A 26,206-nucleotide genomic window follows, 5' to 3' on the forward strand; every position below is an offset into this window, starting at 1 on the left:
GATTACAAGCATTTCTTCTACTTTTTTAATAAAGGATATGAGTAAGTAAGGAAAAACAAACAAATAAACAACACTATTGGATTCTTATCAGACTCTTCAATCCAGTAAAAGTCATGTTAAGAAACATTTAAAGCTAATAGTGTTTTTAGCCTTTAGGCAAGCACAAAGCATTCCTTTTACAAAATCCTTCGGCCTTTAGAAAGAAAGGTCGTTCTGCCCTCTGCTGTAAAATCTGATTACTAGCATTGTCCTGTGCCATTTTTGTTGAAGCCCCACATTTATGCAACAGCTTCCCCTTTATTTTAAAAGAATCACCCACAATAGACGTTTAAAATCAAATCAAATAAATGAAAGCAGTTCATCTTCTCTACCTCATCTCCCTCAATTTTCATTCATTCATTAGTATTGTAAAAAAAACACTTTGGCCTTGTGAAATGCCACTTAACATAAAAAAATATGAATGAAACAGTTATCTAATGAAATGTGATCTATTCTAAGACGTATGTAATCAGATACGAGGTCAGTGCAGTCACCCAGAGAGTGATGCTCGCTGACACTGCTCCTGCATTGTTGCTGTCAGTGAAGAATTTGTCGTGGGCGTAGGTGATGATGTGCCGTGCTCCTGCATAAGCCTCCTGACAGGCTGGCTGAATCTGATCTTCCGGGAGCAAAAAGCCAAATTCATTTTTGTCCCGAAGCTCAAACGTGTAAGAGAAGGGGATTCCAGCTAGCCGAGCCCAGTCCTTAGAAGATCCAGAGAATTCATCTGAGCACACAGAGAGAAAGAGGAGAGTGTCATTACTGATTGAATCCCAGGACCTCCAAAAGTCACTTTTTAATTCAGAAACTTGCAATTAAAAAGTTACAATCTAAAAGAGTTTATCCTGAATAAGTTCAGGCCATGTTAAACATATGATAGCAATGATAGCATTAACAAAGTCAATGTAATGTTTTTTTTTTTTTTTTTTTTTTTTTTTACCAATGTCAAGTTTCTTCACACCTCAAAGCCCCTAAAAGGTCCCAGTGTAGTATTTTAAGAGTGTTTAGTCTCCTTTTAAGAGTCTCTATTTAAAGGTATGGGAACAATAACACCAATTATTGTTTATTTTTTTCTAACACTGAAGATGGGATAGACGCTTAGAACATACCTTTTCCTTGTACATATATTGAAAAATGAAGTCATGTTAGAGTAAATTAAAGTTTGGTTGACTTAATTAAATTAAAACAATGAAGTATTTTGGTGTTCTGGCAGTGACCCTGTTACACCTGGTCACTTCATGTGTCCTCAGGATTGTAATCTTGATAAGACTAGGCCACAAAAAAGCAAATTTAAACACAACTAATACACATTTAAAACAGGGAGAAATCTGATTATGTAGGAGTGCAGTGATTTAAAAAGAAGGTGATCTAAAATGCATTTTATTGCAGTTTAAATTTTAGACGGGTCGTTAAATGGGTCGTTTTCTTTTACTTATTTTGTTGTATTTTTGATTAGTGATGTGTCTATGCAGGTGTGGAATTTGGCTTTTTTGTATTTGGTGTGATGTGGATACTGGGTGTTTTGATTGGTCAGGACTGTCTAATTACCTTCACCTGAAAAAATAACTGTCGCTTTTTTTGCCAGCCTATCAGCGTGCAAAGAAAGCGCGGGTGATTAGGGACTCTTATTTTAAAAAGTGGACTTCTGCGAAGACGGACGAGAGGTCGAAGGCACCTAAAGGAGCGCTACTGGCTATCTGAGAGGGATCCAGGGAAACGAGCGTGAGGTATCGGAGCAGAGATAGGCGCCGCATGTGTGTGTTGGGGGAGGACTCTCTAGGAACCAGAGTTGCCAGGTTCGCGGTTTTCCCGCCAAGTCAAAAATCCAGTCTCGGGTGATAATTCAGTGGTTGAGGGGTGCAGTTTTTGCACTACTTTTAAAAAATGACCGCGACCGCCAACAACGTGCGTGTTACTTTGGATATTACATCAGCACGGCGGGCAAACGTGAACAAGTCGAAAACGCAAAAAAGTAAGTCAGGTTTTTTTTTGTTAATTTTTATTATTAAATGTTCTTGACTATTATAAAATAAACACTGTTACAATATTATTAATGTTTGTAAAACACTAATAAATCCCTTATAAACAAACTACTACTTTTTTTTTTTAACCATTTGCTTCAAACGTGTGATTTTGGGCTAGTTTAAGCTTCTGAAGGGCGGGTTTTAGACTGACTTTGGGCTGGATATTTTTGTTGGACCTGGCAATCCTGCTCCAAACGCAGCAGAGGCGGAAGCAGTCGGACCGCGTGGTGTGCACACCGGCGGGGAGCTTTAGTCTGCAGGCTCTGTGTAACTGGTTTCGTGTGAGTATAAGCAGCTAATTTATGCAGTGATCTATATTTTAAGGACTTTAAATTGTGCTGGGCTGCCTTTTATTGGATGCTTTTAGAAACTCTTGCTGCATGTGAAAATGTCCCCCTCTGTAGCTGCTGAACCTGTATGAATGTAATGCGAAGAGCTTAAAGAACGTGTTGCTGTTCAGTCTTTCTTTGATCTGCCACAGAAAGCTGTTTTAAGACCGAATGGAGCTGTAACTCCACCCCTCTTGGCTATTGCGGACTCTTCCGATTGGGACACTGAACTGGACTCTGTTTTGTGTTTTATTTTTTCCCTCTATTTCCATAAATTGTTTAACTCTGTCAAAGTGCTAATAAAACCTGTTTTTGTAATATACTGTTTCCTTTCGTGATTACTGTCACGTATACTGTTTTCCCACTCAATTTAACTTTATTTTTGAAAATTTGAGGGTGGAGTGGGTTTAAAGTCTTTGGGATTAGTCAGCTCGGTTCTTGGTGGATAGTGGGGTTTCCCACGCCAGTGGTTACCTGTGGTCAGGGCTGCTATGTTGGCGGTTTTCCCGCCAAATTGGGTTTGTTTACAAATCCAGTCAGGGTGAAAATTCAGGTTTATTTATTTATTTTTTATATAAACTATTAAATGTTCTTGACGGATATAAAACTAAGGAACTGATGAAACACTTACTACTTACTTTAAGATAAATAGCAATACTGAGAAATCCCTTAAAGTCATACACTTATAGCTGTTTTGCCAGTTGCTTCAAACATGAGACATTTTGGGCTAGTTTAAGCTTCTGAAGGGTGGATTTCAACTGACTTTGGGCTGGATATTTTTGTTGTATTTGGCAATCTTGCCTGTGGTATTACATGGGCTTTCAACCCATACCTTGATCGTGGGTATTTTTATTTTAAAATTCTCACATCAATGCTTAACAACTCAGTGACAAATTCCAAAACCAGTACCCCTCACAGTACAATGAAAAGTCAAATGATTGAGTTTTAAACTTCTGCCTGGAAATTAGAACTTTAAAAATGAATTACTGCAGCTAGACTGATGGTTTCGAAGAGAAAAATTAGATACTTGAAAATTGTCATTGAAACCTACATAAACTGTACAATAGGATAGAGTAGGATAGAAAAATGAGTTTGAAAGTACAGAGTATCTCTGGAGGAGTTCCCGCTTCATATTCCTGCTTATGAACAGCTGTCATGGCCTTTGCTGCTCCTGTACCTGCCTCCAGCTATAAAAATAAAAAAAACATATCAGGTGCCAGTTGTACTCAATGAGTGAATTACATATTTTAAGGAAGACCAGTTGAGTAGACACACAAGCTGACTGGGGACACATTTTCCTCTTCACCAATAACAAATCATAGATTATAGCAGGCTCACCAGTTCAGCATGATTAGGTGCCATAATTTGCGGGTGTCCGTATGGAAGCAGCACTTGCTGTCCGTATGAGTGGATAGTGAGGAAGCAGATGATTTCTTTTGTCCTGTTCTTCACAAACTCAGTCACAGCCTGAGCCTCTTTCTCAGACGCTGGTGATTCACCACAGTACGTGTTGGAGCAGCAGTCTGTAGAGACTCCGACCGCTGATGGAATAAAAAGAAGAATAAGCTGTATTGTAAATGTAGATAATAATGACTTTAGAGGTAATTTGTTTCCAATATCATTAAGTCGGTGACTCACTGCCCCAGTTAGCATTGAAATTTCGGTTCAGATCGACGCCATAACAAGTGCAGTTCGCAGGAGGAGGAGATCTGGATTTTCTCCACAGTCTAGTCTGTAAATACAGTCAATGAAAACGGACAAAATCAGTTTTTGAAACATAGAATGATTTGGTCCACCATGTTAACTGTATGAGGCTACATGGATTATGCAGATAAAAGCAAAGGAATCCAACGTAACCAAAAGTCTTTTTAAACCTACTTTAAATTATGGTAAATTACATTAGAAGGCTGTCTGTTATCTGAAGGTTGACATTTAAATTAAGGTGTAATTATGTTACTTTACAGAGCCATTGCACATGTCAAACTACACGTCTTTTGAAGTAAAATTAAGTAAATTTGTGGATGCATGCTTTATTCTTAAAATGTACAGAAAAATAAAAAAAATTTAAATAAAAAATTCAGTTTTTTTTTATTATATTGTCTTCTGACACTTGAGATGTGGCAATGTAACAACTTTTTAAATCACATTATCAATGTGTGCTTAAATCAACATCCATTTTAACATTTGTCAAAAACATGACAATAGTATTAACTGTTCTATAAAAAAAAAAAAAAAAATTCAACTTGATTTCTCACTTATAACACAGAGAAATATTCAGTGAGTCATACCACTTATGTCAACTCAGTCGGGTTGATAAAACTGCTATGAAACAACATCATGGTAACCCCTCTAAACTGAACATCTAATTAACATATCCACTCCCCCAGCTCGGAAACCATTCAGACCCGCTGCATGCCGCGGTGCATGCTGGGTTACGTTGTTCAGCAAAGCTCAACTTTATTTAAATAAATCCGGCCGCCGCGCTGTGTCCAGCCAACCAGGGAACAGCAGGCTGTGCTGCTACACACAGAGGAGCTCCTCACACACAGAGCAGACGTCTTTTAATCACAGAAGAGAAACTGAAAATGGCAGAATATGGATTTAGAGAACTATAGATTACAGTGTGATTTATTAATAAAAATCTTAAGTTTATAATTGCACATCTGTTGCTTCCTTTGAATTAAAAACATCATGGACATGCCCACACGCGGCGGGCCGAGAGATCCTGCACGGATCTTTATGCGATGAAGAAAAGCAGCAGTGGACGCGTACCTTTATATAAGAGGCTTACCACCCATAAAAACACAGAAACACTCCTGCGCTGCCACAATGCATTCCAGCCAAAACTGGGGAATAAATAATTATGAACATAACAGTGTTTAAATAAATAATAATTTAGGGTACAGCAGCCCTGAAACTTAATTAAACAGTGAAACTAAAGATTATATGTGCGTTTTGTAGTGTATGTTACTTTTTATTTAAAAGCAAAATTGTATTTACTGGTCTGTATTTTTACACCAAAGACTGTGTTATACATCAGTGAGTGTGTTTTTACACTGAGACCCCATAATTTAACATTCAAAACCCCTTAAAATTGTACAGTTTAGTTAAAAAACAGAGGATTCTTCTCATTTAAATTTACAGATTTCGATTGTGCTTTTACAGTAGATTTATTAAAACAGATGTTTTTACTGTGATTTTCAGGGACATTCTTTTTTTACATAGAAGACAAAAAATAACTTTTTTATTCTATGGTTATTTTCTGTAAAAAAAAAAAAAAACGTAGTAAAAAAAAAGGATTTTTTTCTGTGTAGATTTTGAAGCAGGAAAAATGTCCCACTCAATACCACTACCACCAAGGTTCGTAGGCTATGATGTTCCTAATGTGAAATTCAGCATTAGCTTAAACAGGTCCCAAGAGTATTTCAGAATGTGGTACATTTTTGTAGGTGGTTTGCATGTTAGAACTTTATTCCTTAAATATAATTTTACATTTTTAAAAAGTAAAAAAATGGTCTTCAGTTACATTGAAGATATGTAGCAATACACAGTGGCAGATTAGCATTACTAAAGAAAATCAGGAGTGGGCAAATACTGTCAATATTCATTATATCTGTTCATAGATGCAATTAACAACAGAGGCTAAATTCAGCAAACCTGTTGGAGAAAACTGAACAGAGGAACTCTTTAGATTAAAAGACAATGCTTACAGTCTCATTGATCCAAGTGTATACGTATCCATCAATATTCAGCACAGGAGTCACATAGAAATCCAAGTTCTGGACCATTTCTTTCATTTTTTCATCTGTTCTGTAGGTCTGCAGTACCTGTACGATAAAAACATGAGTTGGATTGACTAAAGAAAAGTTGACAAGCCCTCATTTAAATTTCTTTGGTTTCAAATTTAGCTTACACCTCACCTCTCTGACAAACCACTGGCAAAAAGCAGGAGCGATCCATTCTCTGGCATGAATCCCACAGTCCATCCAAACTGCCTTTTTCTCCTTGCCATCAGGATTTGCCACTGAAATCTGAGCAGGCAACAATTAGTAACATACTGGATACTAAATTCCATTTTCTCAGCCATTCACATTCTATCAGCTAATTTAAGGGAATGGGACTGGATCTCTTAAAGGTGATCCAGTTCATTTGATGCCTGAGTTTTTTAAGAGTCAGGGCTGTGGAAACGAGCTGTAATCATTAAACAGGAATAATTAACCAACAGCTTCATCACCTGTATCAGCTTTTATTGCCTCATTACTATACTAGACTCTCTCCGCTTTTATATACAAGTGTTTTATTATTAGTTGACACATGTTAAATTTTATTGTAGTGGTGTAAGAATGTTACTTCACCATGAAACCTTCACCTCAAAGTGGTAACTAAACTGCATCACTTTGTAATTTATATAAAGTGTATTTTGAGTTATTTTACACAAATCTACGTTTGAGTTTTGAGATGTACGTGTATTACAACATATAGATATCAGATTTTTTGCTTGTGACAAATATTTGATTGATTCATTGATTGTGGACTGAATGTGAACAATCAGTCAGTTTGGGATGTTCACTAATCCTTATTATTAGTTGCTCGTCTGTGATTTTTGTTAGTTGCGCTACAGTTTTTTTCTGCCGCGGTACCGTTGAACTTTGGCTGCGGTGGTGGAGACGTGGTTATGGGCGTGGAAACGCACCGCTCCGCCGCAGCGCCAAAGTGCTCTAGAAACCCCAAGAATCCCCGAGTCCGAGGAAAGACAAACAGCTTTACAGAAGGTTGATGAACAAACTTGCAGAACAGTAAGATGAAAGGAGTAAAATAAACACACAGCCCGAAACGGGTGGAAAACAAAAAAAAAAAACGGTGCGAAATGGAAACAGGTGGAAAAAGAAAACGGTTGGAAAACGAAAACGGGTGGAAAACGAAAACGAGTGGGAAACGAAAACGGGCGTAAAATGAAAACGGGTGGAAAATGAAAACGGGCGGAAAACGAAAACGAGTGGGAAACGAAAACGGGCGGAAAATGTAAACTGGTGGGAAACGAAAACGGGCGGGAAATAAAAACGGCTGGGAAACGGTGGAAACAGATCGATCACGCAAAGCGTAAGCAACAGGCAGGGTGAGACAAACAGGTCTGCAGTAAACACTGTGGAGAGAAGCACGATGGAGGAGGAGCCAGGGAGTGAGGAGCAGGGGCGTAACAGCAAATTCCTGTACACTGTCAATGTCAGTGGGCCCCTATCCATGCCAGTAGGCCTACACAACATGAGAGAAAAAAAATACCTTCAAGGCAAATTTTCATGACAGTAAAGACCTGGGCAATAAAACCAACTGACATATTTGTTAGCTTAAAATAGATCCATCTCCATCTATAAACTGAAACACCAAAAATTGTAGACCAAATTTTCATGTTTTTTCCAAAACTTTCTGGGTATTTTTATTTTTCCTTATCCAGGACATTGAGATTTTCATAATCCATGAATCAGGTTTTTAATGACCTGGGTTTTGCGAAAAAATGAACATAAATACAGTTAATTCTGGTCATGAGTAAAGGAAATAAACCTTTTACTGATAACGAATGACTTTGTGTAACTGCAGTAAGCATTTAATGTGGAACGGTAATCTGTATAATAGGCTGGTGAAAACTCTAAATCAAGTTAGGCCTCTGATCCTTTTTGTATTTCCTATTTTTATTTGGGCCACCAAAAAAAACAGAAAATACAAGCCGTTATTTGTTTTTCGGTATTATTTTTAAAACAAAATAATGAATTGTTTTTTAATTTCCGATTTTGATTCTCAATTGAATATCAAATCAACGAATAATACACGGATTGTATTTGTTTTTTTGGTTGCAAAAAACAAAATAAAATGCAGTGGAAAACCCACGCGAAAGAACGCAAGGTCTCACTTGGGAGGCGTCTGGTTGCGAGGGAGCCGAAGGCTCGATGCCACCATGGCAAAATCCGCACACTTTATTATCTAACTTTAACAATAGAGCATTAACAAGCAGCAGGTTAGAAATGTAGATAACTGATGGCGATCATTAATTTGGCTCCTGATCAGTTTTTTTATTTCCCATTTTTGTTTGGATCATCAAATAAAAAACAAAAAATGCAAGCTATTATTTGTTTTTTGTATTATATTCAAAAACGAAAAACTAATTAATTTTTTTTTTCCCCGATTTTGATTCTCAATTGAATATCAAATAAACAAATGATACTCAGATTAGATTTGTTAACATTTCAGAAAGATACAGTTTGGACACACCCCATCCCATTTAATTGTTTTCTTCATTGTAAATTTAATATTGACTATAATAAAGCTATACAGTAACACATGCAGAATCATTCTGTAAACAAGTGTTAAACCAGAATATGTTTTATAATTTAGATTTTAGCTTTGATGGCAGATTTGCAAACTCTTGGTATTTTCTCAGTTTTTCATGAGGTAGTGTCACCTGGAATAGTTTTCTTAGCGTAAGAATAGTGTGAGCCATCTAGATCTGATCTGAGTAAAAATCTGAATTGATTAATGCAGTTTGTAATGTGAATGTCGCATGGTTTGAAGTGCATATCATAGAAAAAAAAATGTGTACAGAATGTTAACATTTAAAAACACATAATCCATACATAAAGACATACATTTTTCATTGGCTTTCACACAAACAAAAACCTTCCACACAATATAACTACATTTTCATCAACAATACTGTAGATTTGCTCTGCAGATTAATTCTGAAATATTAAAGAGTATTTCAGTCTGGACTGCTTTCTGAACAAGGTGCTCTACAGGTAAGCCACTCAGAACAAGACTTATTTTAACCCTTTTAAAACACTCTACAATGGTTACAGTTTGCTTAACTTCAAGGCAGAATTTAAAAAAAAGTTCAGTTAAATAAATTACTTTTGTTTTAGCTACTAAACACCCACAATTTAGAAATAGAGCTCAAAGAAAAACATTACAAAACACAAGAAACATGTGAAACATGGGTTTTTCAATTTCTTACTTTTAGCAAAGTGATATCTCTGCCCTCAAAGGTCTTTCCATACGTTTGAGATGTTACCACCCCGGGATTCTCCTTAACAATTTGCTCCATCCAGGCAGAGATCTGTGAAAGTTGAATTAATCCTAATGCATTACAAACTTGAACTTTTCATTATTTATCATTTATCTGTTAAAGTTAATCTACATAATCATGGGTTTGGGATTCTTGTCTCACCTCAGACATGTTGTGATATTTTGTGTAATCATAATTCCGTGTTGTGCTCTGCTGAACTATATCTCTATCAACATAAAGCAATATATTTTAAATATGTTAAAAGGAGTCAAGGAGTCAAAAAAGAGTCTGAGAAGTTAAAAGAGAAATTGAATTCTCACCTGAACAGAAGAGCTGCACAGCCACTGAAAGACAGCAGCAGAAACAACAAGCCTGATTTCAGCATGTTGTTACTTTATCCTTAATGACAAAACCAAACACGGTGCTGTCCAGTGTTTCCTGTGTGCCGCTTCAGTCCAGTTAACCATCAACTACTTTTTGAAACAGTGTCTCTCCAGTCCAGTTAACTGTGGTTAAACTCACTGTAGTGTCAACTATATGTAGAAGGGGCGTACACTATTTTCTTCCACACACAACATCCAACAATCTCACAATCACAAAGCTGACTTTATCTGTATAAGAGATAACATAGAAATAGTGATAGCATATCAGTGATTATATTACACTGGCCTTGCTGAGCAAAAGAACTGATGATGGTAATGATTTGAAGTGCATCTGTTATGTACACATCAGATTGTTAATAAAGCTTACTATCCTACTGGAATTGTGTAAAATGGGTGTTTTAAGCTGTCAAATCCAGTTCAGTGTGGTGGTGGACAGTAACAAAATAGTGGATTACTTTTTTGTTTGTCCACTTTAAGGAACTTTCCCTTTAACTCTACATTTCAAAGTCAAATATTTGACTTTTTACTTCACTACATATACAAATCTGCCTTTACATTCGGCATGTGTGCATAAAAACATACATGTCAAAATGAAGAAAATGCAAAGCAAACAGACCAATCAGGATACAGCACACACTTTGCTTTGAACTTGTTTTAACCCCTTGGAAAAAACAACCCAGTGCAAACACACAAAATACAATCAGTCCTACAGTGTAAAATTTAAGAGTGTCTAAATAAACATAAATGATGGAATATATAGATTCAGTGCAGCAAACAAAGCTCATTTTTGAAGCTTTTTGGAGTTTTTATTAAACATATTTTGCAAATAAATGTAACTAAAATAATTACATTAAACCAACACATGCTTATTTGCTAAAAGTTATTTATTATTACTGATTATTTATAGGCACTTGGCTCAGTCTAATGGAAAGTGTTTGCTTTCATTGTTTGTGTCAGACTACTTGTGACATTCTATTTAAAGACTGATGAAGCCTGAGTTGATAAAGCATGATCCTGTTATAAAATGCGAATACGGCCATAATACATCATGGTACTTTTCCTTTGATACTAAAGTACATTTAACGGCAAATACCTTTTTACTTTTAAGTGCACAGATTGTACACGGTTTGTGTATTTCTTACTGACTCAGTGACTCCGACCAGATGCTTATTTTTTGTAAAAAGTTTATTAAAAAGGAATTTTGTCCACAGTAGTTAAGACTTTGGCACCTAAAACCAAAAACAAAACAAAACAAAAAAAGTGTACATCCAAAAATCGCATTCAATCCAAATGCATTGATAAAAGAAAAATATTAAATGTGAACGTCATTAATACAGTGCTTTCCTTCATTTCCTTTTGGAAGCAAAGGCCACAGATACAAACCAACCAAACAATCGATTTAAAAAATGGGGACAACATTAGATAATAAAAAAGATGCCTACAAGGCACAGAGACTTCTATTGTAAGACAGTGCTTCTTCTTCTTTTTTTTTCTTTTTTTTTTTTAAAGGGACTTCAAAAAGGTCACTTAGAGAAATGATTGCAGGCCATAAAGTTGAGTCACAAACTCATTTAAAAGGGAGTCTTACAGACAAAAGGCAGCAACACAAACAAACATGTAGTCTTTGGTCTCTGCTGGTTCCTTTGTTGGGGAAGATATAAAACAACAGAAAAGCAGGACAAAATCTTTAGGAATTCTGTGAATCTCCAGGACTGTTCTGTCCAGACTGAAGGCTGGAGTCTGCAGGCTTTTGCTAAGCGATGTTGACCCGCACCTCTATTGTGTAGGTCAAAGATGGAGAAGGACCGGGAGCAGCCTGCCCTGGCGAGTGAGGAAGCTATGTATCAGGAATGTGTTGCAGGGACACAGGGCGGGACGCAGGGCGGGGGGTGCAGAGACAGCAGGACTGAGTTCAGAGTGTAGACTGAGAGAAGTGAGGAGTGAAAGGCACTGAGGGGTATACAGTAAGTACAGTCTCTAGGGTACGCTCCTCTTCAGCACTGTGTGAAACAGACTCTACTCTGAAGGGCTTTGAGCATCTGCTAGCAGGTCTGGTCTGAGGCACTCAATGGGACACTGGATGTTCTGTGGAGAGAAAGAGGTATAAGAAAAAGAAGATAAGTATATAATTTAATTAATATGCCAAGCACTATATTTAGGTATGATATCTCACACACAGGACTAACTCCTTTCTGGAGTTCACCACACTTACCAGTTTGCGCAGGGCATTCTCTCTGTAGCGGTCGTAAACATCTGTGTGGATTGGAGGCTGAATAAGGTCCACGTTTACCTCAGCCCCCGGACGACGGCAATTCTCACAGCGCCAGCCCTGAGGAAAAATCACATACATTTAGCTTCACTATAATTTACAGCACACACCTACACCCTCTACTCTACTGCAAGATTCTGAAGCTTTACTTTTGGGCTCTCTCTACATTCTGGAAGAGTAACGTCCATTCTGAGCCATCCCTAAAAGACAAACTCTTTTCACATGCATTTCTGGGAGATGCAGAACCAGGAAGTAAAAGAGAAGGTAACACAGACTCAGGTGGGAAAGTGATGTCAGCATTTGATACAAATATCACTCAGTTACACAGTGTTGCATGGTTCTCAGAAGCATATTTCTTCCTGCTTTATCAGTGTTACATATTGAAGCTCCGGCTTAGTGTAAGTAGTATGCATGAAGTGGCAATAGGTGCTTCTCTCCCTATGCATGTTATTTTATGTTATTGTTATTTTTAAGTTGTTAATATACTGCAATATATAAGCTCACTAACAAACAAACTAAAACCAATTAATAAAAGGGAGAATGAGTGTTACCTGCTGTCCACCATAGCAGGTGCAGGTGCAGATGGCTCCAAGATACTCTTTCTGCCACTGGTTTCCAACCTGGTACATCTTTCCTTCATCATAACAAGTTGACTCATCTGAAAACAAAATTCAGAAAAAAAATTATGTTAATGTAAAAATAACCTGAAAGCCTGCTCATATCATGGATAGTTACATAACAATGGTTGACAGAGAGCTGATAATGAACAACAAACAAAAAGAGAGTCACATCCTGACAAACATTCTCTCTCTGAATCTGAATCACGTTTGTGCTGCTATTTAAGCTCAACTAAACTGTGTTGATGTATTTTTTTTTATAATATTAATGAAATAGCATCAGTGATCAAAGGTGGCAAACTTGTTCTAGGTAGTTGGTCACATCGCATGCAGTATAATTTGTTAGGTCAGAACAAGTTTTGCTCAGAGAGCAGAACCCTGTAACCACTTCTTTTACTTACAGCATGGCATTTTCAGTTTGTTAATGAATAATTGCCATTAGTTAAATGTTTTCCAGATTATTGAGCTGAGGCAGTTCACCAACTGAACACAAAATCACACTGGTTTCATTGTTTGGGAAACACCCTTTATCATAAATAAAAAAAATAAAAACAGGTTTTAATTGTTTTAACTGTCACAATGTTTTTTCTGTCGGATCATGCTTATGGGTCAGCAGTTCTTACAGGTTAGCCATTCCCACCGTGATCTTAAATTTCAGTGCTTTTGAATTTCCCCTTGACTTAGTGAGTCCTTAAAAGCATGAATTCTGAATACAGTTTAGTGGGATAGATGTTTTTAGGTCTGGCATGTGGACGGCATGTATGACACCTCTTTCATGAACGGCAAGTTAGAAACTATACTATGATTATAAGATGGGTAACACTTCATCATGCATAAAACTTCTCGATTTTGTGTTCCTTACAATTTATCCCAATTTCATGATGAACAGACTAACAGAAATGCTCTGAAATTGCTTATAATAAAATATTTTTACTTTTTTGACTGAAAGTTAGGAAGGTTTTTTTTTTTTAACCCTTTCTTTGTAAAGTTATCATGTTGGAAATAGGATTTTTTTTTTCTCATAAATGTAGCCAAATCCAATCAATGACAGTGAAGTACCACATGCGAGCGGTTTAATATTAATTTTTGTATAATCAAATATATAAACTGTAAAAAAAGTTTTGAATGTGGAATGCTCATATGTGGTTCAGATTTGATACAATTTAAAGTCAATATTGGTACTAATAGTGATCCTGTGAATTCAACCATTGTACCACTGAAACACATTGAATCAGTAAGTATAAAATGCTGATTCTTACGTGGCTCGCATTTGAACTCTCCCTTTCCGTTGCCCAGGCAGGTGCAGCTCATCATGTGACCATTCTCAGCACGGCGGTCCCACCTCTCTCCGATACGGTAGTTATGGCCATTGTCATGACACCATTCTGTTTAAAAAGATCATGAAGTAGATCATGAGTAAGAGAGCGAGGAAAACCACTGAGGTGGATCAAGTCTTTACATAATACACAGCAACAATAGGAAATAGAGCATAGTTGCGTAATTTTTGTTCACTGTAAGAATATTGTAGCATCTACATGGCCCTTGTCTTTTAGAGTGAATTCATCCATCATACACACACACACAGAGACACACACATTCATAGGATCCAGTGACCTATGATCTTGTTACTTGTGTAGTGCTGAGGTAGACAGTAAGCCAGTCTTAGAATTTGGTATCGTCTGGTTACAGTTTGACAATACAAATCTGAGACTTAGGCCACCTCCTGCTAGCATGGGCAAAGCTAAAGCTCACCAACGGTTACTAATTCTCTTGTAATAAGAGAAACGACGATTACAGATTTTGGAGTAGGCCTCCTCTCACTTTAAAAAAACAGCCGCCCATGCTTGCGTGAGGTGTGGGGTTTAGCATGTAAACGTGATGTTGGGTTAATTGGGTTAACTCACTGGATGAATCACATCTGAAATGACCACTGCCTAGGCCAAGGCACCTGCACCACAGCTTAAATCCTGTCTCGGACATGCGCTCCCACTCTGTGCCCACCTCGTGGTAGGTGGCTGTGAAGGTGTCATAGCACACATCCCTGCCTATGGGGATAGCAGATGGTCCTGGAACTGGAAAATGTTTAACAGATTTAGAGGGAGATGCATATACACAGTTTTATATGAATAAACATTTTAGAATGAACGCAGAAAAGATACACATCACATAGCCCTACTTATCATGCTGTATTATGTAGTCTGAGCAATATACCACAGATTTTATATCAAATTCTAGGAAAACTGTAGTACAGAACACATGTACTGAGTATCTATACTGAGTATACTGTTTTTTTTTTTTGTTTGATTTTTTTAACACTTTACAATAAGGGTGCATTAATTAACAGTACTTACGACAGAATGCCTAGACTAATTTTTAACTGACACTAGTTAAAACATTTATCTATTAAATCATTAAAACATATTTTAACTTATATCTCAATCCAGTTTTGTTTACAACATTCTTAAACATTAAAATTAAGTAATGATTAATATTGTCTAAAATAGTGTAAATGAATAATTTACATAACTTAACTGTTTACAATAAGGTTTAGAAATAACAGTACTTATGACAGTTTGTTAAATGGCTATAATTTTTTAAACCCAAAATGAACAAATGTCTGCCACTAAGTGTTTCACATAAACTAAATTTATAAAAATAACAATAATGTGTTTAGAGATAATGTATATGGTATTGCAAAACATCCACCCATAATGAGCAGAAAAATAAGTGGAATGTTTATCTGTGAATTTTTACCAACTTACAAGTGTTCCCGACAGTAACTACGTCTTGCAGAACTTTCTGTTTGTGGTCTCCATTGACCGACTCTACAACAATGTTGTAGGAAGCTCCAGAGGTAAGGCCAATCAGTGTAGCACTGTTGGAGCTGCCAGGAAGATGCATCTGAAAGAGGTTGTAACAGAAATGGTTACAAAATGACCATGCATTGCCAAGACACAATTTGCCATTAAATAGAATAGAATAAGAGTTAATAGATAGTCAAAGTGACTTCAGGATGCTTACCTGGAAGGTCTTCTCGTTGATCTCTGTAATGGGACTGCAAGACACCACATACTCATCGCTATGTTCCACTGGTTGCCATGTGATGGTGGTCTGTGTCTGGGCTTCCTGGGGCAGGTCTGTCTCATTGAGAGGGAACTCGAAGGAGAAGCCAGGTGCAGGACCTTCGCTCACCTTTACTACAGGCACTCTGTGGCCATCTGGTCCAGGAAGAGGGATGTAGACCAGTGGCTGGCCTTGATGTGGAGCCAGAGGCTGCTGCTGGCCACGGTTACCCAAGCCAAAACTCTGGTACTCAGTGTAGATATGCTGTCCCTGCTGCCCAAGAGTGTCTTGTCTGTTCGGACCGGCCACATGTACGTAATTGGTGTTTAAGTTCTCATCTTCAGGAACATCCAGGATGTCCTGTTTGGGGCGGTGGGGAACTGGGAGCTGTGGGGAGATGTCCTCCAGTTCTAAAAGGAGAAGTGTGGGAGAAACTGCATTAGAAGAAATTAAGTAAGAACTCACAGCCAGCCAGCAGGGGGAGACATTACGTAACCTACAGGAGTGGACAAAGAGAACTGAAGAGCAGTGTTGCCTTTATAACCATGGTGTAGTTTTACTTTTTAAGAAGATATATGATGCATATAATATCTAGGATATATATGTCTAGGTTATATATTAATCACTTGCACTTGCATATGTTTACAAGTATAATGTAATTACACATATTAAAATTAGTCTATCTCCATAATTATGTATGTTTTCAGCAGGTGCATGCATACAAAAAGGTTCTTACGAGTTCTGGCTTTGCCCAGGAGTGGAGTGCTTCTCTGTGCATTGTTCAGGGCAACGATTCTTATGATGTACTCAGTGCCTGGTTTCAAACCTGCACACAAAAAAGAAAAACAGCTTTATCTTAGAGGCTGTGATGAGGGAAAGATTTAGCTTTGCTGTGAAGCAAAACCCAAAAGATTAAATAATACAAATAAAGTACCAAGACATCTCCAGAAAATGCTAACTGAAATACATATAATTAAAATGAACCACAGCCAAAACGCAGTATAACCTGAAATTAATCCATAGGTCAGTAAAAAACAATGCAGTTAAATTGTAAAAATAAAATTAAAACAAAATGAACAACGAAATTTGAGAAAAAAAAATTAAAAGCCAACCGCAGAAAGATAACCCTACCAGTGATGGTGGCAGAGGTCCGGTCAGCGAGGGGTCTTGGGAGAAGCTCTCGTGGGATGCTGCCCGCCTCCTCATAGGTGATGTAGTATCCTGTAATGGTGCTGCGAGGAGGTTCCCAGGAGAAGGAGATGGTGGTGGGGGTCAGGGAAGTGAAACGGATGTTGGTCGGGGGGCTGATCACTGGCTTAGCTGAGGACAGATAGACGTTCAAAAGTTAATCTCACCATATGAATAACATCCTATCACAGGAAAGTCTGCAGTCTGAGCACTTCTTGAGTTAATCAATAAAAGACATGAGCATTATTAAACGCTGAATGTTTACCTGTAGTGGCAGTAAGAGTGAAGGGCTCGCTGCGGCTGTTTCCATTGAGGGTGTAAATGTTGATTTTGTAGTTAGTACCTGGCTGCAGACCTAAGGAAAAAAGGTGAATCAGAGTTGATATTAATACGTTATTTAAAGAGATACATTTTAAATCAGCAATGCATCAATATGAAATAGCCGCCGATGACATTTATATTTATACAAAAAAATACTGGACACTTCCTTAATGCAAGAGCCCGGTCTGTGTCTAGAGTTTTTGCACAGGCTGCCTCTGTCCACCAGAGGGAGACACAGAACTGCTTCAAGGTAAAATGGAGCAAACACTGCCACCTGTACTCTGCTATAGATAAGCTGAATGGTTTTACTACTACTGTTTAGCTTTGTGTCCATGTTGGCATGAGCACATGTCCTTGACTCAGATGGTAAATGTGGTATCTCTTGAGTTTTCCCCCACACTGCTATCAGAAACTTTTGTTTTTCTCAATCTTTTCACTGTTTTGGGAAAGCCTTTTGTGTTGTAATGTTTCTAATATTGCTCTACCACTAGTCAGCCATTCCTCCAGACTGCCCCTTTTTTCCTCTGTGTTTTCCAGTTACCTGCCTCAACAAATGGCATGCTGGTAAAGCATTCATCACCTATCTTTTTGAACTCCACTTGGAGTATTCCAGAGTTTCTATGATCATTTAAAAGGTTACTTTTCTCATCTGGCATCTAACCCACTTTCTTGTATAACACATAACAAATCTTTTGTGGCTGACTTTTTCAATGCTTGTCTCCTATTAACATTTCATTTAAATACAAATAATTACAGAATCGAATCAATATGACCTCTGCTTTTTTTGTGGGTGCTTCATTTTAGGAAAAAGTGTCCAGAGTATACAGTACCTGTGATTGTGTAGGTGCGGGAGTCTGAAGGAATGGTGCGCTGGATGGGACTTTCACCTCCGATGGTGGGTGTGGCCTCTACCAGGAAGCCAGAAATGGCCTCGGTCTTGGAGCGCCATGTGAGAGTGACTGAGGAATCCTTCACGTTAGAGATCCGAACACGACGAGGAGGGCTGATATCTATGGAAAAGATGAATGAGGGAAACAAAATTGTATGTTTGTACTCTACACATACAAGTAGTTTCTCTAATTGGTGGTTAACGATGGAGAAATGTTCAGGTTTGAGGTGAAATGGCTTACTGTCAGGAGTGGTGACCTCTCCCTTGACTGGGCGGCTGGTAAGAGAATTCTTCACAGCATAAACCTCTACTTCATAGTCAGTGGCAGGCTAGAGCGAGAGAGAGAGCAAGAGCATGAGGACCTGCTATCCAAGATTCTGGAACGAACCTCTCTGATATCCCACAAGTCTAAATGACAAGGCTTGCATTGTGCATGTGGTTTTACTAGTAAAGAGCATTACTGGCCACTGGCCACAGTCACAGCTGCTGCTAGCACAAAGGCTATCATTAAGGTTCAGCAAGGGCAATGTGGTGGTTGTCTCAAAACATACAGAGCAGATGTTTAAAAAGATTTCAGCATAAGCTCATATTATTACAAGAAAAGACACGTTGCTACACAATATACACATAGCAAAATAGATTACCAATAATATGAATAAAGGAATGGCTCAGTAAATAAATTGTACTTCACCACATCAAAAAATGTGTCTGTCTGCCAAAGTATGTCTGGAACTACAGATTTAATTAAAATGTAAATCAAACTGTTTAAGATGACCTAGATTTACTCATAGCACCAGTCTATAACTGATAAAGCAATATTCACACACCAAACATGTTATGGCAAATCTGCAATGTTTGGTATAAGAGGAGGTGTTACATAAATTAGATTTTGGGTGAATCACTCCTCTAAGCACTTTCAGAAAGAAGAAGATAAAAGAGAGATGAAGAACAGAAGATAACTATTCACCATAAGTCCAGTGGCATGATACTGAGTGGAGTCTGGCGCAATGTGAACCTCTTTAGTAGGACCATTCTTGTTCTTGGGAGTGATGGCCACACGGTAGCCAGTTAGCTGGACATTAGCTGCTGAATACCAGGACACAGTGAATGAACTGGAGCCAATCTGAGAAAACTGGAGATCAGAGGGGCCAGGAATAGCTAAAAATAAAAAAAGACAATAAAAAGAGAAATTAATACAAATAAAAAAAAAATCCAAGAAGGAAGTATCATTTATATGCATATTGCAAAAAAATGCTGCTAAAACACTCTAATAACTATATATTTATCATGACATATACGAAAATAGAAATTTTCCGCACCTGTGGTCTGTGTGCCCACCAGTGCAGGACTAGGGGTGCGATCGTGCAGGGCGATGACGTTCACAGTGTATTCAGTACCAGGTCGGAGACCACGTAGCACAGCAGACTCATCCTCGCCGTGAGGGGCAGGGAACAGCTCACGCTCGCCCTCCTCTGGGCTGGAGTACAACACTCTGTACGAGGTCACCTGACCGTCTGGGCTCTCCCAGGAGATAAGCATGGATGTGGAGTCCACATCAGAGAAGGTCAAGTCTTTGGGTTTGTCCACAGCTAAAGAAAAAAAAAAAACAGTGAAAGACAAGGTGAATTGGAGTCCAGAGCATATTACTGATGTTTATTATTATTATTATTATTATTATTATTATTATTATTATTAATAATAATAATAATAATAATAATAATAATAATAATAATAATAATAATAATAATAATAATAAAAGTACAGTCCTGAGTATTTACACAAAACACTAAATATTTAAGTATTTATGTATACAATTATGTAACTATACAAATAAAAGTAAAAGTAGATTATGGAAAAACAAAAAAGGATTTTTAAATAAATAAAAAAAATTATCCTTAATATATAAGCATATGAAATGTTAATAATGTTTAGTAATGACAAAATGTATATATATATTTTTTCTCACTTGTAACTACAGTCTCTACAAGTGGAGGGCTCTCTCCATCCTGTCCCAAAGCATACACGCTCAGAGTGTACTCCGCTGTTGGCATCAGTCCTGAGAATGTAATTTCTGTTTGATCTGCATAAACAATAATATAATCGCAGTGTAAATACATGTATAATAAATTACCAGTTTCCAGCATTGGACATTGAAATATCCACATGTCCAGGCACATAAATGGGCTGTACAAGTAATATTAGTATGTGTTACCTGGAGCGACCACCTCAGAGAAGGTGGGCCCCTGGCCATTACGAGGGGTTCCAGTGATGCGGTATCCACTAACAGGGCCCACTGCTGGGGTCCAGCGTACAGTGATGGTGCTGTCCTTCACATCAGTCACCTCCATTTCAGATGGGGACTCAATATCTAGAAAACCACAGATCATATTTTCATTCTCAGATATTCTCATCAATCTTTACTTTGACTTTAGTTGCTGTCATTATAGCATTTATACCTGTTTTATGATTGACGTGGATGGGTGTGCTGGAAGCCGGGCTGTCTCCTCTGCCTGTCACAGCATATACAGTGACTGTGTAGTCAGTGCCTGGACGCAAACCCTGAATGGTGGCAGTAGTCTGGGAGCCTGGCACAGTGAACTCTACTGGTGAGCCATGACCACCTGATCAGACAAAAAAGAAAAAACAAAACAAAACAAAAACAGTATGTTAAATAAGAGAAATACAGACTTGAAGACATTGCCCACCAAATACAGTTGTTAAATTACTTGGAAATTACATTAATCAGACATATACCATAACTATAATAGTACAGTTGGAGATTTGGGTTTAGTAAATAAACAGTTTAGTCAGCATATTAAAGTATTAAAGGTAGCACACAGATCAGATTAGTGTTGATAAATTATCTACCTGACTCTCCATGTGTGATCCTGTAGTACCTCACAGTAACAGAGGGGGCATCCCAGCGAATTGTAATACTATCTGGAGTTGAAGATGTAACCTCCAAATCAGTTGGGGCATCAGAGACTAGAAAAAGCAAAAAAGCAACATAAGAACTAAAAAAAAAAAAACATGTGCAAGTCCAACCCCTTAATCTACAACTAATTCAGAGTATTACGTCTGTTGAGAATCAAAATTGCTCCATGGGCTGTATAATACATGTGCCACGATTGCTTTTATTTAGTAGATGTAATCTACATAACTGGTCTACAGAAAGGGGTCAAGCTTTTATCAGACATAGCAGATTGGCCTCAACTAAAACAACCAACTCAAACCCAACAGTGTGGAAGGATATAGTAGTTAATATAGATCTGTAACCTACTGGTGGACTGGGTTCCAGTGAGTGGCTTGCTCTCGTGGGAGCCACTGACGGCATAGATGTTGATGATGTACTCAGTCTCAGGTGCAAGGCCAGTCAGTGTTAAGTGGCTTCTGGAAGGTGGAAGCCTTTCCTCCTTAGAGCGTCCCCCGCTGGTCATCTGATAGCGAATACGGTATCCGGAAATGATGGCCTGAGGTGGCATCCAGTGCACGGTGAATGAGTTTGTGCTGATCTCAGAGAAACGTAGCCCGACTGGGGAATCAAGTACTGCAGAACAGAAACATTAACAAACAAATTTTAAAACGAATAAGAATGTGACTTTTCTCCATTTGGTCCAATACATTCATACCACTGTAAAAAGTTGTTTTCAGAGATTTATTGGAAAGTAATATTTTTCATTGATTAAAATCAAGACTCTGACAGGTATAATAATTTAGATAGAAGTACCAAGAAAATTACAGTACCTGTTCTCTGAGTGCTGATTACAGGTGAGCTTTCCCTTTCTTCATAAACACAGAAAACACTCACAAAATACTCAGTGTTGGGCAGTAGGTCTGTAAACAAACAGAAAAAAAAAAACTTAAGTCAGTAAGAAATTAATCTTCTAAAAAGGCTTAAACAATAACAATAATATAAGAACACATACGTCGAAGTACAACACTGTTGGTGTTTCCTTCTACATTGCGTTCAGTAATGTCGTCCTCGTCGTCGACTGGGTGATAGCGGATGACATATGTATCGATGTCAGCAGGCTTAGGGACGTTGGGGGCCTTCCAGGTCACAGTAAAACTGTCGGTGCTCACGTTAGTAAACGCTAAGCCAGTCGGAGCAGGCACAGCTGCAAAGGTACAAAAGGTAAAAAGTTACAAATCTAAATAATATATAAATAAATAAAAACAACAATCAAAAACTGTAATGGTATGTTCTATCCACAATGCATGTGCCACTGTTAAATAACAGACTAACATATGGCCTCTTTGGATTTATGGAGTATTTAAAAATAAATTGGTAAAACCACGAGTGGAAAAAGGATTGAGAAAATGAGCAACAGCTTGAGAGCTGAGACAGGGAAATTGTTGACATGAACCAAACATCACACACACTGCTGCCACATGGGTCTCAATAAATTTATAGAGAAACACATTTGAGAGAAAAGTAGAAGGATTAAGAGAAATGTGCTCACATTGCTGCTTGCCTTTCTACTATTAGCACAGTACTGCCATAATCATAAGAGAATAGAAATGCTAGTTGTATTTAATCCTATAGGTTATGAGTAGCTTGCATACTAGTGCTCATACATTACATTAAAGCAGCATTATGTAGCATTTTCCACCTTGAAATAAAACAGCGTAGAGTCACAATTATTGCTACTCTGGGCTCACAAACTAGTGTTAAATCCCATAATGTTACTCTACCACCTTGTACAATGCAGACCTTTATCTTAAAGCTAATAAAATGTATGTGTAAAGTGTGTCCTTTATGGTGGGTCAAAAGCAAACTCTACAATATGTGTATATATTTATATAATAATTAATCAATTCTTGCGTGTAGAACAAACTCACCTGTTTGCTGAGTAATGGTGGTGGGCTCACTCTGTCCACTTTCTGTGACGGTGATGATGCTGATGTCGTAGTCAATGCCAGGCTCAAGGCCATACACAGTGTAAAAACCTGTGGTGGCCTCCACAAAATCCTCAAAGATGGGCACGCTCTCACCAGCAGCCACAACCGTGATGCGGTAGCCCGTGATGGCAGTGGAGTTGATTGGACTCCAGGTAAGACCAATTGTGGAGTCAGTGACATTGACATAGTGTAGGTCTGTAAGCTGGGGCACGTCTACAGGGTTAACAGAGGAAGAGCAGAACAGCCGGATAGGGAGAGCCATCCGGACAAAGAGAGGAGATTAAATCACACATCTCTCATGGTTCTCTTATAGTAACAGTGAACCATGGTGATCATGTTAAGTGATGGGAAAATGGTACCATCAATAAAAAGTGTTTTTAGTACTTTACTAAATTTAATCAGTAAGTACAAACTATATACAGAATAAATAATTTATTTTGATGGTAGCATCTGATCACTTAATTTCACCATTACATATACATTATTATTAATGTATCTGATTTATTTAGTAATTAGAAAGACTTTAAGTCTCAGAATCATATTAAATCCAGCTCTTAGTACAGAACATATTTTATGTGCATAATCTAGATTACAGTCCAGTTGTCACATAAAAAATATATTAAATCTTAAATATTATTGACTCAATGGCAAATAGTGGTTTTGCTCATACAAAACCAATATCATGGCCTTTGATTAATCAATGAATTTCCCATGGATCAATCATAGTTTGCTTCATTATTGCAGCACCGTCAATAACGTGGATTATTTTGTGATTATTGATTATAGAGACGAAATTGTGAGCTGTTGAAATATGCAGGGGGGTTCTAATAGAGTGGGTAATACACATACCCGGTGTGATTGTGGAGGACACAGGCACACTCTCCATGTCATCCTTCACTGTGAACACACTGACATTGTACTCCACTCCAGGGCTCAGGTTCTCCAGAGTGCATGAAGTCTGGCCTGCCTTGACAAACTCTTCCAAAGAGTTGCCCTGCTGACCATTGGTGGGAGTGCAAGTCACTCTGTAGCCTGTGATATCTAAGAGTTAAAACGTAGAAAGGTTAGAAATAAACTGCATCAAATGGATGAAGAATGCAGTGGATCCTAACAATTAAAAAAGAAAAGAATAAAACATAATTCTGTAAGATATGCATTTGACCAGTAAACATCTGCATTTTATTCTATTCCGAGCTTCATCAATTCTTACAGGTCTGGTACTGTAGGCATCTTGTCATGGTACAGTAATAACAAAATGGCAAGAGTCATGCTAAAGAATATAGTGCTCACCTGGGGTTTTGGCATCGTTCCACTGGACTGTCAGTTCACCAGTGTTTGGGTTAGTCTCCAAGTTGAGATCAGTGGGAGGAGAGAGAGCTGAAGAGAGAGAAAGAGACAAACTTTGCATTAAATGACCGCATCCATAAAAAGGAAAATATATTAGCCTGAGCCATCATCTTTATGGGTTATGACAGTATATTTTTCACTATGAACAACAGAAAAGTGCCCTGCAGTCTTACGTGTGACAACGCGGCGTGTGATGGGGTTTCCGTGGCCGTGGCCGTTGATGACAGGCTGCACACTGTAAGTGTACTCCACTCCAGGGGTCAGGCCTGAGACATAGATGCTGCCTGATTCAGAGGTCACTTCCCTGGGAGCCTCTCCACCTTGACTGGGCCTTACAGTCAACTGAGGAGAGAGACACAGTAGAATGTGTGAGCTCAGGTGTGTTAGGAAAGTTAAACAAACTGTAGGGTAAATGGTGCACAGAGTAGAAAATAACAAAATAATTTGTCACCATCATGCAAAACCTTGTAAATACAAAACTGAAAGAAAAACCTTCCTAACTTCCAATGCACTAAAAAGTATTTTATCTTGGGAAAATATAAACTGTGATTTAAATTTTCAAAAGTTGAAAATGGCAAGAAAAGGAAATACAAGCTTTTTGTGATCTGTAATATTATACATTTATATTCAAACAGAAAAATTTAGTCATCTAAAAATTGAATGGACTATGATAGAAACCTACCCTATATCCAATTCTTGGCACAGGACTCCAGGAGATGATGATGGAAGTGTCTGTAACATCAGTGCTGAAACGAGGAGCATTCCCCATTGGCCGAGCTGCAAGGGAGCATCAAAGGGTAAGAATACAGAAACAAATAATGCTCTGGATGTTAAGACTGATGTGTCTGGTGAATATATGATTCATGTAAATGGTCATTTCATATGATTAGTATCTGGATATGAATTGAAACTTGGTAGTCAAGATCATCTGTATTTCTTGGTATGTTATTACACAAACTTTTTGAGTATAGGCAGAAATTGCTGAAGAAAAGTCAGCATCTGAAGTGTTAAATGCAAAATAGTCATGGGGCTGATCTTTTCAGCATGTGCAGCACAGCAGAAGGCAGAGTGGAAGAACAAATGTGGCTTTAACAGGCAGATGTATTTAAACTTGTATGACATCTGCTTAAAATGCATTACAAATTCATTTCACTCCAAAAATGTTTCAGTAATCTGATTGACATTAGTTTTAAATACACTGAAATAATCCTGACACATGAAACACTCAGGCTTCTCACTGTTTCTCAATCTCTTTCAAAGGGTCATCTCACAATAATGCTCATTTAAACTCACAGGTCTTAAAGGTTGCCACAGCTCCCTCACTGATCACATTGCCCTGTTCTGAGTGCAGTGTGGCTGTGTACGCTGTGTCTGGCTGTAGGTTTAGCAGGGTGTATTGAGTCAGGCGTCCTGGGATACGCATCTGTTTGGTATTTGAGCCCTCCACGGTCAGGAAGAGCCTGTAACCCGTGACTTGAGCTCTGGGAGCTGACCAGATGATCAGAGCACTGTCCTCGGTCACATTGGTCAAGCGGAAGTTGGTGGGGGTGTCGGGTTCTGTTTAGATTATATTAAAAAAACAGAATGATATACATATAAAATACAAATATGTATATGAATATATAAAATCTAGACATGCAAGGAGATTAAATCACACATCTCTCATGGTTCTCTTATAGTAACAGTGAACCATGGTGATCATGTTAAGTGATGGGAAAATGGTACCATCAATAAAAAGTGTTTTTAGTACTTTACTAAATTTAATCAGTAAGTACTAACTA

General features: G+C 37.9%; 2 protein-coding genes and 1 long non-coding RNA gene across 9 annotated transcripts in view; 1 reads left to right on the plus strand and 2 right to left on the minus strand.

The window, feature by feature from the left end:
* Window positions 1-11: 11 nt before the first annotated feature.
* On the minus strand, window positions 12-9,957 carry LOC103036010 (carboxypeptidase O). Its single transcript, XM_007259928.4, has 9 exons — window positions 9,767-9,957; window positions 9,609-9,672; window positions 9,396-9,497; window positions 6,313-6,423; window positions 6,103-6,219; window positions 4,031-4,124; window positions 3,731-3,933; window positions 3,495-3,579; window positions 12-766 (listed from the first exon to the last, which is right to left on the minus strand). The coding sequence occupies exons 1-9, from the start codon at window positions 9,829-9,831 to the stop codon at window positions 489-491; spliced, it is 1,119 nt and encodes a 372-aa protein (XP_007259990.2). The 5' UTR covers window positions 9,832-9,957; the 3' UTR covers window positions 12-488.
* On the plus strand, window positions 743-2,712 carry LOC125804912 (uncharacterized). Its single transcript, XR_007441134.1, has 2 exons — window positions 743-2,011; window positions 2,182-2,712. It is a non-coding gene; the product is annotated as an uncharacterized LOC125804912 (long non-coding RNA).
* Window positions 9,958-10,996: 1,039 nt separating the features above from the next.
* The window catches only part of fn1a (fibronectin 1a), a 29,470-nt gene continuing 14,260 nt past the window's right edge, over window positions 10,997-26,206 (minus strand). For 2 of the 7 annotated variants that reach the window (XM_049484740.1, XM_022680239.2), the window contains 27 exons: window positions 25,719-25,982; window positions 25,108-25,202; window positions 24,599-24,767; window positions 24,369-24,455; window positions 23,928-24,119; window positions 23,019-23,291; window positions 22,103-22,294; window positions 21,921-22,010; window positions 21,457-21,723; window positions 21,045-21,161; window positions 20,633-20,797; window positions 20,389-20,544; window positions 20,143-20,256; window positions 19,496-19,765; window positions 19,144-19,334; window positions 18,418-18,505; window positions 18,118-18,297; window positions 17,232-17,321; window positions 16,910-17,098; window positions 16,515-16,604; window positions 15,737-16,188; window positions 15,478-15,616; window positions 14,620-14,787; window positions 13,975-14,100; window positions 12,650-12,756; window positions 12,042-12,158; window positions 10,997-11,914 (listed from right to left, as the gene is read on the minus strand). In XM_049484740.1, the coding sequence (XP_049340697.1) occupies window positions 11,846-11,914; window positions 12,042-12,158; window positions 12,650-12,756; window positions 13,975-14,100; window positions 14,620-14,787; window positions 15,478-15,616; window positions 15,737-16,188; window positions 16,515-16,604; window positions 16,910-17,098; window positions 17,232-17,321; window positions 18,118-18,297; window positions 18,418-18,505; window positions 19,144-19,334; window positions 19,496-19,765; window positions 20,143-20,256; window positions 20,389-20,544; window positions 20,633-20,797; window positions 21,045-21,161; window positions 21,457-21,723; window positions 21,921-22,010; window positions 22,103-22,294; window positions 23,019-23,291; window positions 23,928-24,119; window positions 24,369-24,455; window positions 24,599-24,767; window positions 25,108-25,202; window positions 25,719-25,982 (4,457 nt within the window). In that variant the 3' untranslated portion in view covers window positions 10,997-11,845. The remainder of the gene's footprint in view (window positions 11,915-12,041; window positions 12,159-12,649; window positions 12,757-13,974; window positions 14,101-14,619; window positions 14,788-15,477; window positions 15,617-15,736; window positions 16,189-16,514; window positions 16,605-16,909; window positions 17,099-17,231; window positions 17,322-18,117; window positions 18,298-18,417; window positions 18,506-19,143; window positions 19,335-19,495; window positions 19,766-20,142; window positions 20,257-20,388; window positions 20,545-20,632; window positions 20,798-21,044; window positions 21,162-21,456; window positions 21,724-21,920; window positions 22,011-22,102; window positions 22,295-23,018; window positions 23,292-23,927; window positions 24,120-24,368; window positions 24,456-24,598; window positions 24,768-25,107; window positions 25,203-25,718; window positions 25,983-26,206) is intronic. The other 5 variants (XM_022680241.2, XM_049484743.1, XM_049484742.1 and 2 more) reach the window with 5 other exon arrangements.

The sequence above is a fragment of the Astyanax mexicanus genome, chromosome 11 (genome assembly GCF_023375975.1).
Source record: "Astyanax mexicanus isolate ESR-SI-001 chromosome 11, AstMex3_surface, whole genome shotgun sequence".
In the NCBI taxonomy this organism is placed as follows: Eukaryota; Metazoa; Chordata; class Actinopteri; order Characiformes; family Acestrorhamphidae; genus Astyanax; species Astyanax mexicanus.

Coding starts and splice junctions, on each gene's coding strand:
- LOC103036010 (XM_007259928.4), bottom strand. CDS start 9,831: ATGCTGAAATCAGGCTTGTTGTTTCTGCTGCTGTCTTTCAGTGGCTGT. Junction 6,220..6,312: donor GCCAGTGGTTTGTCAGAGAG/GTGAGGTGTAAG, acceptor TTTATCGTACAG/GTACTGCAGACCTACAGAAC. Junction 3,934..4,030: donor TTTCAATGCTAACTGGGGCA/GTGAGTCACCGA, acceptor TTATTCCATCAG/CGGTCGGAGTCTCTACAGAC.